The sequence below is a fragment of the Apaloderma vittatum genome, unplaced genomic scaffold (assembly GCF_000703405.1).
Source record: "Apaloderma vittatum isolate BGI_N311 unplaced genomic scaffold, ASM70340v1 scaffold7339, whole genome shotgun sequence".
Lineage (NCBI taxonomy): Eukaryota > Metazoa > Chordata > Aves > Trogoniformes > Trogonidae > Apaloderma > Apaloderma vittatum.
The window spans coordinates 83,706-98,269 of record NW_009736931.1 but is presented as its reverse complement, the minus strand read 5'-3'; the positions used below and the strand labels follow the sequence as shown (position 1 = coordinate 98,269).

At 40.0% G+C, this 14,564-nt stretch overlaps 1 protein-coding gene across 1 annotated transcript in view; it reads right to left on the bottom strand.

The window, feature by feature from the left end:
- The window catches only part of TENM1 (teneurin transmembrane protein 1), a 161,562-nt gene that overhangs the window by 66,605 nt on the left and 80,393 nt on the right, over positions 1-14,564 (bottom strand). The window contains exons 12-14 of the mRNA XM_009877141.1: positions 8,044-8,163; positions 6,102-6,363; positions 3,273-3,540 (exon numbers count right to left, since the gene is read on the bottom strand). Coding sequence (XP_009875443.1) covers positions 3,273-3,540; positions 6,102-6,363; positions 8,044-8,163 — 650 coding nt within the window. The remainder of the gene's footprint in view (positions 1-3,272; positions 3,541-6,101; positions 6,364-8,043; positions 8,164-14,564) is intronic.

Below are 14,564 nucleotides of genomic sequence, written 5' to 3'. Positions count from 1 at the left end.
CAAACATTTCTCCAACAAGTTTAAACAGAACCACTTGTGTGTGGAAATATGCTCAGAAAGTCTTCTCTGTAACTGGGTACATAATCATTGCTGTCAAAAAACCTGAAGCAAAATAAAGATGTTTATAGTATTTATAAAACCAAAAGTAGATGGTTATATTCCTGTGTTATATCTGCTGCAATTTAATTTAATTAAAATAAAAACTGAACAGGACGCATTATTAAATATCGGTAATATACCGGCAGAAGAAATTATTTTGACAAAAATTCATATAATGGATGCAGATAAAGGTCCCCGAGTACTGCAGTGTGTCAAATTAAATAAAGCTTTACTGGAATCTAACAAAACATGCTATCAGTGCACTTAGTTAAAATATAAATATTTTTGCTTCTATTTTGAAAGAAGCATAATTAGCTTAGACTTTAAAGAAAAAAAATTAAGCACCAATTAAATAATTTAAAAGTTGTTATCCAGCACTATTGCATAAGCTTTATTCAAATTTAAACATCTTATGCTCATCTACTTCTAATTTGGGACGCTGTAACTACAGTATCATTTCATAAGATATTATACACTTGATTTAAATTGTTTTCAAGCTCAGATATGTACTGGACTTCATGATCATCAGAAGACTCTTGAAAGACACAGAGGGATCCAACATACTCAATATCTTAGTGATAATGTGCAGGGACAGACTATGAGCACAGGGGACATGTGGCCATGCTGGGGAAAGTCCCAGGTGACACCCATGACCCATCTGGTCCTGCTTCACCCCCCGCGGGAGTGCCAAAGGGCACAGTGGAATTTATTTTCCATTTCTGGATTTGCACAAATATATGTAAGTGAAGCCAACAACCCATTTAATAATTTCTCTCACTGCAAAACACTAGCAGGAATCTATATCTGCAATGGGCTAGGGTGAGATTTGCCCTACCTCCAAGGGCAGATGAAATCAAGGAGGTTTCACACCACAGACAGGCAGAAAGGGTGCTCTTGCTCCCCACCAGGTGCCATACCTGACCAACCTCTTCAGAAAATTGCTGTTCTGCAGCTGTGGTATCTCAGACGCAGATATGGTAACATGGTGCAGCAACTCAGGAGACCTCGCACTAAGGGTGAAGTTTTGATCACCTCAGGCCAACGTAACGTGTGAGCTATGGCTGGAATGAGGAGACCTATGGTTCTGCACTAGTATTCCTAGAAAATCAGGAAACTAATGAAGCTGAAAATGTATCACTTATTTTCTGGTTGCTTCAGTTTTCAGCTGAATTTGTTCCTGATCTGGCTCATTTCATGATCAAATGAATGTGAGTGTTGGCCCAGGGCTAAGGAGAGAACATGGGAACATCCCTTCTGGAAGCAGCTGGCAGTTCTATCTGTTGAAGTAGACTGTGGGACCACAGCCTTAGAGTAAGCTCCTTGGTTTTTGATACATAGAATCATAGAATTGTTTGGATTGGAAAAGACCTCTAAGATTGAGTCCAATCATCAACCTAGCAATGTCAGGTCAACCACTAGACCATGTCCCTGAGCACCCCATCTACATATCTTTTAAATACCACAGGAATGGTGGCTCCACCACTTACATGGGCAGCCAGTTGCAATGCTTGACTACCCTTTCAGTATAGAAGTTATTCCTAATACACAACCTAACCCTTCCCTGGTGCAACTTGAGGCCATTACCTCTTGTCCTATTGCTTGTTCCTTGGGAGAAGAGACTGACCCCCATCTCACTACAACCTCCTTTCAGGTAACTGTAGAGAGCGATAAGGTCTCCCCTCAGCCTCCTTTTCTCCAGGCTAAAGAACCCCAGATCTCTCAGGCACTCCTCAAAAGATTTGTTCTGCAGACCTCTCACCAGTGTTGGACAGGCTCCAGCATCTCAGTGTCTTGTGAGGGGCCCAGAACTGAACACAGGATTGGAAGTGCAGCCTCCCCACTGCCAAGTACAGGCGGATGATCACTGTCCTGGTCCAACTGGCCTCACTATTTCTGATCCAGGCCAGGATGCCGTTGGTCTCCTTGGCCACCTGAGCACACTGCTGCCTCACGTTCAGCTGGCTGTCCATCAACACCCCCAGGTCCTTTTCCATTGGGCAACCGCATCACATGACTTAAACCATACTCCATATTTTGGTCTCATAACCCTTTGTGGACACCAGTGGCTACATCTGCATCATTTTCCAAGTAGAAATGACCAGGAAACTACACTAATCCTCCTTTCTCCCACTGACTTTCCATGCAGCTGCCTCACAGACTACTGGGCTGGAGCAGATGACAAAACAGTCACACACTCGATGCTCTGGGAGCTGTAGGGCTTGCATAGCTCGGATGACACCTTTGGCTTTGCACAGGCCAGTTTGCAGACACGCTGCCTGCACGGACTGCACAGCAGATCTTGAAGAGAGCTTCTGGCTGTCCCTCAGAACAGTCTGTTCATATGTTGGATGAGGCATATTCCTCGTAAGGGTAGATGGCTCCATGTAGCCCTTGCTATTCTTGTTTTATAGCCTGATCCTCCCAATGCTGCTTGCTGTAATTCCCCTGACTTAAAAAGCAAAACATAACTGCTAAGGAAGTGGGTAGGGCTTATTCACAATACCAGCTTTTTTGGTAAAGTAAAAAATACTCATGGAAAGTATCTATAAGATTAGTCCATTAAGCAACATAACCCCCAAATTAAATTTAAGAAATAGCAAGCCTTTGAAACAACCAGATCATGAAATTAATGACAAAAATGTATCTGCAGAAGCAGCACTTCTGTATCAATTCTCAGAATCACTGCTTGTGCTGCTTGGTAAAGAGAGCCTATAAATCATGATGATTTTCATATAAACATCTTTAAACAACAAATCAATTAGTTTTAACTGTTGGGGATGTGAAATGTAGTAAGAAAGGATGCCTAAAAATTAGAATTTTGTAAACTCTAAGTGGAAATGACATTTTAAATGTCACAGCCAAAAAATGACAGAAACAATGACATATCAAAGGTCATATTCAAAGTAACATTCAAAACCGAAGACAGCTGAATATAATGCCATTAGTATGTAACCATTCTCAGAGGGAAAAGGGGATTTTCAAATTGATTAAATTAGAAAGATGACATTGGAAGAACAAGAAAATAAATGTTCTCAGGAAATCACACAAGTCACTTTAGCTAAAGAGGCATTTGATTTACAAGGATGTAAGTGCAGCAACAAAATGTGTAAGTCATATCTTCCTGGCTTGATGTGTGTGAGTGCTTCTGCTAACATAAAGGTGATTCTACGTACCCATCGCCTCAGCCAGACCAGAAACCTTCTGTCCATATATATCTGTCTTATTCCAGGCAAAGGTGTATACCAAATTGGCTGCAGCAGGAAACCATTTCTGAAGCAGACGTCCTTCAACAGCAACTATCAGATGGACTTTTGTCATTCCAGAAGGGACGGCTGTGTGTGTCAAAATAATACGCAGCAAAGTTTTATACCCTGGGGTTCGACTGCTGAGATAACTCAGCTTCACGAAACTTGAAGGGATTGGGATTTCCTCTTGGACCACCTTGGAAAAGAACACATCATTTTATCTATCACCAAGAAAATGGCAAAATTATAATAATAATAGCAGGTGTTTATTTTACATTTCATGGTATGAACACATTACCCCTTAAAACACTGATGGTTTCTGTGCTGATTTCAGCAGTGCAGTAGTCAGGCATATTAGAAAATATCCAACACTGGAAAGTGCTTGGTCAGCTTACAGGATGGTGGTTTGTCTATTTTGATAAAGAGCCTCTTCCTCTAATGTTTTATTCTTATCTACGGAGGAGCAAATAGTATCTCTGTGGAAGTACTCATTCATATGTTCTCTACAGCTTTACTTTGGCTTTAGCATTTGGTTTACTTAACAAGTCTTCTTAACCAGAATACAATGAAAACCTTTTTTTTTTTTAAATACACATGCACTTTATATACTACATTATGATTTGAAGATACTATCCTGCTTTGGAGGTATTAACTCTGACTTGGGGATACCTAAGAAAGAAAGCAAACCTTCCTGCTAAACCATCTTCTGTGTCCTTGGGGGCAGGACAAGCTCCAGCAAGAAGGTGCACAGCATACGGAAGGTGCAGTGTACAGGACCTAACAAGTTGACTGGGGACAGGGCAGTGACGATGGAATAGCCTGGGTGTCACAGTCATCCAGTGAACAGGCGAGTCTCCAGGGTGTGCAACAGAACTCAAATCCCAGGGCACTGCTGTCAGCATCGCCTGGATTAAAGCCGGCTTGGATGTGCCCACTGTGGGGTAGCGCCGGTTCTGGGCTGCAATGGAGATAAGCGCTCAGAAACGGAGAGGACTGCAAAGACTGCGAGGCTGTGAGAGGAATAAAGAGAAACTTGGCCTTGACCTTTTGAATGATGTGGGCCTTGCAGCTACAAAGAGGGATTTAGCACTTGTGATCTCCTGAGAGAAAGGAGTTCTTCTGGGACACACTGTGAGGAAGAGCAGGCAAGAGAAGAGAGTGGCTTCTTGGAGGATGCCATCTCAGTCACTCAGAAGCCACTGAAGACTAGACTGTGTTTAATAAGGTTAATGATTTTAGTGTATTACCATAGCAACAAACCCAGCTGTCACAATGTTAAATTCATCAAGCATGGAGAAGTACAAACTGTTTCATTTCTATTCCCCAGCTTTTACATTTTTCTTGTTTAACAATGGATTACTTCACTTTCAAAATAATTTTATTTACACATTGCAACACTATCACTGTCATAGGATTGCTGCAGTACAGCCTGCCAGCACTTGTCGTTTCGACATATGAAATGTAGTGTTGCCAGGGAAATCCTGCTCCCTTCATTGTTCCCGATTTGTAGTGTTCCTCTTCTTTCATGCTGACATCCCAGCTGCACCCTCTGTCATATATCTGACATCTCTTCTCATTTTCTGATAGAAAACCAGGAGGAAATATTTATGCATTGATAGATGCTAAGAGATCTTCTTCTATTATTCTGGGTTACTTTTTGTTCATTTCACAGTATCATACAATGAAACTTAACACTCTAAGAACTTCAAAAACACCAATGACAAAAAAAAGGACTGTGGGAAGTTTCTCTCTGAGTATACTGCATCTTTTAGGAATATCTGTTGTGGAGCAATGTGCCCCAATTTTTTCTTACTAGCGTGCCTCTGTTATTCTTAATTTATGTTCACTAGTTTCACTTAACATGTTCTGTGCAACAACACTACGGCCATCAGCAGGCTGAAACATGATAATGGTTTTAGTGGTTATGTTTAGCCATAGATCAGAGGTCTCTTACTCATAGAATAAAGACTCTTAATCAGTAGCAACACATTTATGGGAAACATTCATGTCTACAGGCAGCCTCCAAAATAGCTTCCAGACTTGCTCAGTGAAATTTAAAGAGAATCCAAAAGAGGCCTTATTGCTTGAACTCTAAATGCTCAAAGAACATATTGAAAATTCTGGGGCTTAACATGAAACCTGTGTATTTTGTTGGGTGTTTGACTCATACAAGCTCTTTTAAGACTCAACTAAAAGAACAGCTAAATAAAAGATTAATTAGAAGTTACTCCTAAGCACTTAAGAGCACGTCAAGAAAAAAGACATTTAAATAAAAACAATCCTAAAGGTCATGTTAAAATTGCTCTAACATGGAAAGAAAGTAATAAACCCCAGGAAACTAACATGGAGCTGGAGACGCTATTGTAAAGCATTAGAAGATGTGAACGGATGAAACATCCCTACAAGTCTTCAAAGCATCTTGGGTCATGTGTCCCATGGAGGCATGGGAAAGATGTACTGTTTATCTGTAAACCTAGGAATGGATTTGTGCATCACTATAAACAAAAAAATCATGATTTCAGTAATAAATCATGTTAGGACTCCCCACTTTCTTCTACTTGGAGGTAAGAAATTAATATTAACAAAAAATAAAGAAGGTAAAAAAGAAAAAAACACCTTGTGAAATGGTACTGAAGAGATATGCATTCTGGTAGTGAAAACCATCACACAAGTCAATTGTTCACTATTTGTTAAAAGCTAAAATTGTCTAGAACTTTTTCTCTAACTGAACAAATTGTTAATTTGAATGTTTTTTACCTGTAGCTCTGGAATAACGGTTCCTCTTTCAGGACAGGACCCTCCAAATGCTGTCAAGGGTGAAGGGAGTACAATGGGATTTGGGCTGATAAAACTACTGATGTCACAAGACGGTGCATCTGACTCTGTTCTTTGCATTACGACTTTGTCTACGATGATAAATCTATTCCAAGGCAACCAAAGTGTTCTTTTCTGAGATATGAAAGGAGATCTGTCAAAAACTAGAGTGACAGAGATGCCTCCAACAGCCACCAGGTCAAAACTGGAAAGAAGAAAACAAATTGCTTTGTTTCTGTTTTATCATCACATAACCACAACTTTCAATGCATCACAACCAATAACTTTATGTTGCTCATTACGGCCCTTAATTTACTATGTGAAATCATTGAAGTATACCTTCCCTGTGTCACCTTGGTATTCATCAAGAAGTTTTATCTGTCTGTGCTTTCTCCCTGTATGCATCCACAGCAAGGTACAGAATTTCCCTGCTACTTGGCCTGCCTCCTCTCTATTTATTCAACGACCATAGATATTAACGAGTCATCTGTAACAAGTGTGGCCCCAGTTACTTTCATTCCTACGAAAAGAAATTCCCAGCCCAGAAAAGGGATGCTATTCATAATCTATGCAGGTACAGCATGCAGAATAAGAAGGCTGTTCGACCTTTTCTCTGTTAACCTATCCTTTTCCCTTGTTCTGAAAGTAATATAGGGAAAAAAGCTGAGTACACTGAGCACAAGACCCCTCTGTGCTGGATATGAAATTTTTGGGAAAGATGCCGATGAATTGCATTGAGAACTGAATCAGCTCTTGTACATAAGGCAGGTGATCCTTTGGGAGCTGTCGTGGAGAACCTTTGGCATACCTGGGCTGCAAAACAGTGGGACACAGAAGGTATGATATATACAATCTCAATTTCCTGAGCTTCTGACATCCATAGCCAGGAAACACAAGGTAATATGTAAATAGATACTTCACTCCCTGCATTATTGAATGCATCTATTATGGAGGCTTTTGATGGTAACATACTGTGATAAGAAGTCAGACTTAATTATGCATATCTCATCACATTTCCCAAATGACACCGATTACATTCACAGTGAAATACAGGTAGCATATTTTAATACAACAACTTTATCCAGGCTAGCATAAAGAGGAAATGATAATTACTAACTTTCAGTAGCGCGATTTGAAAGTCAATAAACTAAGGCAAAATAAATATGCATGCTCCTTACTTTTATAAATTGACAAAGCCAAACAACAAAAAAACCCAACCCACCACATTGTGGGAACAGTGACAAATTACGCTCCCTGTTGGAAGATAGCTTCTGATTTCTTGTAATTCACAACACAGCCAAGGAAGATAAAGCCTTAAACTGTCCTTAGCAGCTTAATTCAAGTTCAGGAGCAAATCATGACCCTACTGCAAATGGATGGCCAATCCTGGAGTGAAATACAGAATATACAGGAACTTCATATATCTTTGAGAACTGAACTTAGCCCTACAAGGCTGGAAAAGTGGAAGCAGGACTGCTCAGGATGGGTTGCAAAACATTTAACCATTTAACATTCAGCCATTTTGACACCTAAACTAACTACTTGGAAGATTCGCAATTAAAAACAGAAAAAAAGAGGGAAAACAGGGAATTCTCTGGAAAACTCGAATAGTGAAAATATTCAAATGTCAAGAAGATACTGTAACAGCAGCACTGTTGCATTTTCACTCCAGGTGTTGAAATGTCATTGCGATCTTATTGTTCAGGTTTTTTCTTCTTCCATCCCTTAACCACTGAGACCTCTCCCAGAGCAGAGGACCAGATGCCATCCCTCACCCACACTATAACAGTGATATCTATGAAAATTTGGAACATGAACAGAAGAAGATAGATGGCCCTAACTATACAAATGTAAACCAGTGAAAGACCATACATGAAAGTCTCACCTTCCATCTTGTCGACTGATAGTGTAGCCATACTCATTGTGGTGCAGAAAACTGACATTCACTCCAACCAGAGGTGTTCCATCTATTGCCACCACCTGGCCCCGAATGACACATGCTCGTCTGTAACAAAAGGAGTAGAAGGTAACATGTTAGATGCATCAGGAGAAGGAGAAGGGCACTGACTTTAGAAGCTGTCCCACAATTCTGTTCCAGACAGAACTACTCTGATATCACCGTGACTGTTGATTTTGAATGCAAATTCAAGTAATCCGAAAGATAGATTTAAAAATCCCATTATTTCATGAAGATGACAGATTGATTCTCTCATGAATCTCTGGTGTATCAAGAAGATATTTCTATTTCCGGCTATATTTCAGGACACCATTTGTTGTGCCATTGAACAGCACTGTGAAGGTTTCCCGGATAGCGTGATTTAGCTTGCTGCAGCTCTAGGGGGTGGTGATTTGTGAAAGGGGAGAAAGAAACCTCATTCTCTGCTGTTAAGAATTGGATGTTCTATTAGAAAGAAGCTGAACTAATGTGATAAGGCAGCAGTGAGACACATGGTCTTTACTGAACTTCAGAAAGTTATACAGGTAAATTCAGAGAGCACCTAATCAAGCATAACATACATTTTTCTCAATCCCCTATCACATGTTATGCCCTTCTAAATGCCTTCTGGGATGCATTGGACTTGCACCCACTTTCCAGCATAAAAATCCTCCCACTCCAGTAAAGAGGTTGGAATATGGCAGCACAGCAGAACGCATCAAAGTCAATGGACAGGAAAGTGACCTCATTACTAAGTGGGTCTAATCGGAGGCTAATAGGATCACAGAATCATAGAAAATGAGAGCTGAAAGGAAATACAAGACTTTATCTTGTCCATTCCTTTGCCTCAGGTAAGATCAACTATACCTACATTACTCCAGACAGACGCTTGTCTAACTCTATAACCTCACCAAGTAACCCGTTCCAATGCTTCTGTATGAGTGCTTTACTCATGGCAAGTTTTTCCTACTCTTTAATTTGAATCTCCACTGCTACCCTTTAAGGCCATTACTCTCACCCTAACCACAGAAACGGTGAGAATTTACTCTTTTTCTTAGCTTTAGCCAGTAATGTATTTGAAGACTGAAACATAAAGTAGACAAGTCTCACCAACGATGAGGACTAAGATGAAAAATACCCTCACAGTGAAGATTAGGATCTAGTGGGATTTTGTAAGGGTTTACACAGCTAAATTCCACTGAAACATCTTTCAGTACTTTGCCCTATGCTGTCAGGTACATTACATTAGCACACCTTCACCGGCTGAACAGATCCAAGTCTTGGGATCTAATGATACAATTGAATATATATCCTGGAACTGTGGTTTCACCTAACAAAGCCATGCAGAAGCCTTTTGAAACCATTAAGACATTTAGGATCAAACCCAACAGAATACTCATAAAGGTAACCAGCATTAATTAGCCAAGATAAACAATATGCATAAATTTAGACATTATTATGATTTTTCTCTCAATTTGAAAGTTCATAGTAGACCTCAACAGACACCCCACCTTTGCACAGTGAATATGTAATCTAAAGGGAAAACTTAATAGCTCCTCACATGAAAGCTATTTAGGAGTCTATAAACGAATTTTTAAAAAGATCCTTTGAGAGACTGATCATAGAACCACAGAATCATAGAATGGCACAGGCTGGAGGGGACCTTGGGGATCATCTAGTCCAACCTCCCTGTCATGGGCAGGGACGCCTCTCAACTAGATCAGGCTACTCAAGGCTCTGTCCAACTTGGCCTTGAACACCTCCAGGGAGGGGGCAGCCACCTGTGGGCAATTTATTCCAAAGTCTTGCCGCCCTCGTACTGAAGAATTTCTTCCTAAGGTCTAATCATGATTCAATTAAATCATACACACAAATTGGAGACCATAAATTTCTGAAAATTTTGACTTGTTTCATAAGATCTCATCCTCCAGAGGCACTTGACATGACACTAATTTATCACTATGATATCATCAAACCCAGTTGACTATGACCTTAGAAAATGTAACTGTTAAAAATTAACTCCTTGGCAAGTATGCCATCCACCAGAACGAATAATACGAATTCCATGCTCGCAGGACATAAAAAGATGCTCATTTTCAGTAGAGATGCTGATAAATCCCAGAGGAATGGGAGACACTGCATTACTGCCAGTATGGAAAACAGAGTTCTGATTTTACCACCTTTTTGTCTTCTACATTAAATAAATTGGTTGTGGTCCTGTTTGTGACAAAAACCTACTACTCTGCTGAAGGCAGTCAAGCTCTTCTGTGCCTCAACAGACTCACAAGACTCGTTCAGCAAAATGGCCAGGTTCAATTTAGAGGAGAAAATACCAGTTTTTATTGTTTTCTTATATTTCTAACATCAACAGAGCTGCTTTTCCTTTTCTAATTCCTTTATTAGTGCACTCCATGTATTTACAACACACATTGGTGTCATGGAGACCCCTAAGAGCCACCATTATTCAGCACATGATCTTCACAGTCCTGTTTGTTCATTCCACACAGAGTTGTCTTCTGACTCTACTCTGTCCTCGTATTTTATCAAGCACACAGATTTGTGTGATAACAAGTCATCAAAGTCTTCATTATTTCATAGACTCTTTCCTCTACTCATTCACTTTATTTCTCATTATTCATAAATAATATTCAGAAACTAATCTTTCAATTTTCTTGTTCCTTTCTTATTCATCATATTTTACAAGCCACATACATTTGCAGTATGCAATACTCATACACCTCATTATTCTACATTTACCTGCACTGAAGTGTCTTTGCAATCTTTTAGATTTTAACTGTTCTAAGTCTGCCTCTGTGCTGTTACATTTGTTCCCATTATTTGTTGTTCTCTTATTACCTGCTCTACACCGAAGAGTCTTCTACCCTCCCTCCTCAAATTACCAGCACCTGCTAAATCTCTGACTAAGCTTTTGGTCAGAAGTAGTTTTCATTCTTGCATTTACTGCAGGTATGAAAACTTTTTTTCAGTTACTTTGTGATCAGAGTTAATCCCAAAGGATCGGGGAGGGACCAGACACCCCCAGTTTCCAGCAGATTCTCCCTCCTTTCTCACTGTCCTTACAGCTCCCAGAGCAGAGCACCCTGCCCGAGGCACGCTGGCACAGGGGCTCCCTGCAGCTTTGCTGCTTGCAGGAGATGTCACTTAATTCCTTTCCTTACCAGAGCTTTTAGAGAATATTCCCCGCAGTGATGTCACTTCATACTCAACTGCTACTTCACGCTTCCTTGCTTGAACATTCACCCTCTTTCCAGATGAGCTGTGGACCTTACTACCACTCACTGCATTTCTTAGTTTTAACTGAGAAACCTCTAAAGATCATTAAGCCTCCTCAGTGTGCTGTATGTCCCTCTTCAACTCTCAGCCTCTAAGATTTATTCTACACATTTGTGACTGGCCTGTTCTTCTTACTCATGGGCGATAATAACATATTACCTATCCAGCAGTTACCTACTTGCAACGATTGCATAATCCTGGACTAAGGCTGTCCAAGTTGCTTTAACCTGAAAGTAAGTGCAAAAATGTCTTCTCTAAATTGGAGGAGCTGGGAAGGAACATGCCCCTGATACGCTGCCTTAGTGTTTTCAGATGCATTAAAAATGTTTCTTGTCCCCTGGCAAGCTGTACTAAATCTGCAACTCCAGAGGGAGCAGTTGGCTTTTTTAGAGAAAGCAGAGATTCCCATGGGTTGCAGGTGGCTAAGAGAAGCAGGATTTCTCTGTCAGTGCTTCATGGGTCATTCCACGTGTAACTGAGGATCTTAGCTCTGCTGGTCTCAGCTCTCTGCCATCAAGCAGTTTGTTTGACATCTCTAGTTTAAAATACAAATAGAAGCTTAAAATTCTAGATGCATTCTAGCTGCATTCTGCTATTTTTTTGCTTTTGTTTTGTGCGTTAAGTTTCCAGTATTCTCCAAGCACCTCAGGCTGAGATATTAGGCTCAGATGTGGAACTCTGTCAAGCCACTTGTGAATTTGCAAGTGTCACATTACCAGAAGATGTCATTTGTTGTATTACATTTCTGATTAAAAAGCTTCAATCAGAGAAATTAAGCTAAAGGCTAGTAAGGTACATTCATTTCTTCCTGATGACAATGTTGCTGTAAGCAGCCTTTGAAGGGTAATTAATTCAGCACCATACACTGGACCCTTTTTGTAGGCAATTTGCAGCGAGTCAAATAGCTTGCCAGCAGCATGCATTAAAAATACTTAGCAAAAAAAGAAACTAAGAACAGAAGTTGGTAAAAACATAATCTGCTACGCCCTACTACATGCAGTAGGTCAAAACTGTTCCTGATGTAAGCAAGTACATCTCCGTTTATTCAGAATGTGTCTAATCTGCCTTTCAGCATGTCACAGTTTAAGCTAGGACTTTGTAAAAACACAGTTCACATGACATAATGAAAAGCAAAATATGTTTTGAAAACATTTAGCTCCTTAACATTAATTTTGATGTAGTACTTAGCCAAGGTTCAATACAACACCCTGACTGCATTGCAGAAGTCAAATTTTTACAAATTAGAGCTCAGCTGCAGTCTAGGATGCAAATGCAAAAGGATACACGTCCCAGTAGTTGTCAGAATAACTAATTTTAATATTTTAGTTGAGGTTGAAAATGCCAGGATATGGCAGAGACCAAACACTTTCAGGCCAAAGGACAGAAATAATCTTCACCATTTTTTGATAGTTTTACCAAATCTGTTCAACATCACTTTTGTTTTATCTACAGTGAGATTCATGCAAATGTCACCCATATTGGAGTTCCACTGACCCATGGAACACTAAAACACTGCACAATGTCATTTGAATCAGAAGACTGAAAAATTGGATAGATGTTTCTTCCCTATTTCTCCTAATGGTCTCAGAGACTTCTTGCAAAGAGGAAGAAAACCCAAAATGAAAAGCCAGATAGAGCTTTGCAAAATTTGTGCAACAGTGAGAAGGGATGCCAGTGGTCTGAAATTAAAACCGCCACTATTTCATCCAATCCTTCCAACATTCTGATTGAAACACCAATGCTATAGAAAAAGTGGCATTGCAGGCACCCATGAGTTAATATCATCTGCCTGGACTCAACCTTTTCAGCAATAGCCAAAAAGGAGATTAAAACCCCCCAAGCATTCTTTGGTCTGTACCAGGCAGGATTGCAGATTTCTGTGGTGGGGTTTTTTTTTTGTGTGTTTTTGTTTTTTTTTTAGTGTAGTAACAGTTGCCTTTATATATTTTTTTCAGTAATCTGAATTCCCAGGAGAAGAACAGACACTAGATGACAGTCAGATTGACAATGTCAGAGCAATATTTCAGAACAGAAGCAGCACAGCTAAGCTACTGCCTCTTTCTGAGACTCTGCTTATTTCTCATCCTTGAGGAAAATTCTGGCAGTTTTTAATACTGTTTGACTTATGGATGAGCAATTTTTCAACAGCCTGGAAGACTTGAGGATCAAGCAAAGTGTGGTCTGATGAACTCCTCAGGGTGCCCAGCACATCACAGACTACTGTTGACAAAACCCAGGAGACATGGCACAGCACAAGTCTCCAGGCACTGCCCTGATTCCAAAGCTCTGAATCCCAACGATCTTCTCACTAAACTAACTAGTAATTTCTCTACAGTGGTAGGAAATATCTGGGGTGTGAACAATGCACCAATGTAAGTACAAGTCATATTCCTCAGTGGCATCAAACCATAGGGAAAGCTATCTGCTTCTCCCAAATGGGCTTTTGCTGCTCTTCGTTCCTCAAAGGCATGGCAGATATCAGGGTAAAGAAATGAAATACTCAGAAAAAGCCTTTAAATCCAAGTTAAATTCCATCAATGATAGCTTTAAGAGATCAGTTCCTTATATCTATAAAAGCACGTTGATGGGATTACGTGCAATCTGGCTGCTAACATTTGCAGTGTCACAGAGCACTGTACAGGCGACTCAAGTGCTCACCTCCTCTCTGGAAACACCTCATGGCAAATCATTTTGATGAGGAAAATCTTTCACTGGTGACTTTTGTTGTAAATCACGGAACGCTCCAGGGCAAGTACAGCCAACCAAGGCCCCTGCACCACTGTTGTTTGTAATCAGTGAGACCCACCACTGCCAACTGGGTGCTTGTCATTTGCATATCCCGTTGTTCTACATATTCATAACATCCTGATACATTATTAATAGTGATTAAATGTTTAGGTATTTCAGATCAATAAAGACTCTGTTTATGTATTTACTTTATTAAAAATTAATAAGCTACAAAGAGAAAGTGCATTGTATTTACGTGCAGCTATGGAATGAAGTCCAAGTTGTAACCTAAGTGCTATGTACTGTACTGTGAAAATAAAAAAAATCCTTATGCCCTTATTACTGGAACATGGTTTATCTAATGCATAGGCCTAGTTGACAGGGTAATAGTTAGGTGATGTGAATGATTTGTGGATCTCTTTGTCAGCATGTAAGTTATAGCTTCGCAG